Raw genomic sequence first — 1,988 nt, 5'->3', positions numbered from 1 at the left:
TCTAATCTTACCCACCATTTTACTTTTAATCAGGTATTCCAACTCTAATCGTACCCCCTATCTGCCCTTTCATCAAGTATTTCAACTCTAATCGTACCCCCACCCCCACCCCCCCAATCTAACCTTTAATCAGGTACTACAACTCTGATCTTACCCCACTGGTCACGGTAAAGTTGCCGTCCAGCAGCTGGGCACTCCCCGAAGTTCCGTTCTCGTTGTCTCTCGAGAGCCGCCCCCACTGTACCCCGAATGCTGTGACGTTCAGCTCAGAGTCTGTCGGGGGCTGGCGCCAGTACACTTCCACCTCCACCGGTTCGGCTTGTCCCCCTTCTTCTTCTTCTTCGTCTTGCTGGACAATTACAACATCTTTCTGTCGGAGCAGTACACTTCCTGGCGGGCAGAAAGCAGTAAAAATATAACTAACTAAAAACATGTATCTTAAAGAATAAGTTGACACCGGCAAGTCTGTACTGGCGAATATCTGACCCTGCACCGACCTGAATAGATTCACGGGACTTGAGAGACCCGTTCACTCACTGGTGTGATCAACAAGGGACCAAGTCGGTCAGGGAGTAGAACAATGGCCATGCGGGCGTTTTGTGCATCTAGATCTTGAGAAGAAAAGAAACATCATCATCCAGAAGGGGGCCCGCTATCTTCATTATCCAGCTTCGTCAAAAGAATCTGCTTCTACAAAGTGAGCAAAGATTCCACACGTCTGTATCTCTATGCCCTTTTTTTCTTTGTACGTTACTCTCTAGTATCACCTCTAATCTTATATTCGGCGGTGGGGCGTCGGTAGCCTAGTGGTTAGGTTACTGGCCGCTTCATTGTGAGGTTTGCGGGTTCCAGGGTTCGAGCCTGAGCTCTGTCCGATGTTGTGTCCTTGGGAAAGGCACTTTTCGCTGAATTCCCATTTGGCTCGGTCCTTTCGGAGATGAACGTAAAGCTCGTAGATCCTTCCTCTTAAATAACCAATAAATAGTGTTAAACCTATACCATTTCACTATGTTTTAAATATTGGACACTTATATATGACCTATTTGTGTTGCAAGCGCGTAAAATATTTACTTTAGAAAGATATAAAGAGTGGTTTATAGGGCATATACGTAAAAAATAAAGTTGCACCCCCCCCCCCTTTTTTCCCCTTTCGAACTACAGTCCAATACTTTCAAGACGACTACTTATCAACTTATTGTCGAGGAGGAAAGTGGTCTTCTTAGACAAGTGGTCGTCTTGCAAAGTGTCTTTATAGAACAAGTGCAAGCGGGGAAGTGAGACATAGTCTTTTTGTACAAGAGGTTGTCTCCGACAAGTGGTCATTAGTACAGTTTCGATGTGCTCGACCTGGTGCACAACATCCGGGGAGCTTTAGGGGTCACAACTGGCTCGCAATAATATCTTATAGCATCAAAAAATAGAGAGCTGTGATCGTCGTGATGGGTAGGCACAGGGGGGTGGGGGCTAAACTTTACTTTTACTACTGTGAGCTGCGTCAACATAGAGTAAAAAATAATAGGTGCGGGTGCTCGATCTGGTGTTGTTTGCTCCATCAAACATCTATGGCTCTTTTCTCTCCTCTTTCCTTTTCTTTGTTTGTTAATCTCTTGTGACACATCTAATACTCGACACTTATAAGACCTAATTGTGCTGCAACTCTTATCAAAACCATACAAAAATAGAGGCTTAAACCATCGCTTCGAAGTTCGAAGCCACTATTACGCGTTTTCAAATCGGACTATCTGAACAAAGGCACGAACGCATATCACCCAGCTGTATACTGGCAAAAAGTGTTGTTTCTTTACTAGCTTCACCCGTCCGTTATTCAAACGACTCCCCTTTCTCTATCTACATGACTTCCAAAATTCTTAAATTCGACTTGCCGCTTTTGAACTTCTGTCAATACCCTGTAATTAACTATTTCGTTTTTTTCCAGTTTCGTTCCTGGATAGAATTCAAATTATATTGTTTTAAAACTGGAAGCTTTC

The 1,988-nt window shown here is 44.0% G+C and overlaps 1 protein-coding gene across 1 annotated transcript in view; it reads right to left on the bottom strand.

The window, feature by feature from the left end:
• LOC106013402 overlaps positions 1–1,988 on the bottom strand; it is a gene marked incomplete at its 5' end in the record, with an annotated part of 7,928 nt that overhangs the window by 2,254 nt on the left and 3,686 nt on the right. The window contains 1 exon segment of the mRNA XM_035972818.1: positions 155–390. Coding sequence (XP_035828711.1) covers positions 155–390 — 236 coding nt within the window.

The sequence above is a fragment of the Aplysia californica genome, unplaced genomic scaffold (genome assembly GCF_000002075.1).
Source record: "Aplysia californica isolate F4 #8 unplaced genomic scaffold, AplCal3.0 scaffold00862, whole genome shotgun sequence".
NCBI lineage: Eukaryota > Metazoa > Mollusca > Gastropoda > Aplysiida > Aplysiidae > Aplysia > Aplysia californica.
The sequence above is the reverse complement of the archived record's forward strand: the minus strand, read 5'-3'. Positions and strand labels throughout refer to the sequence as shown.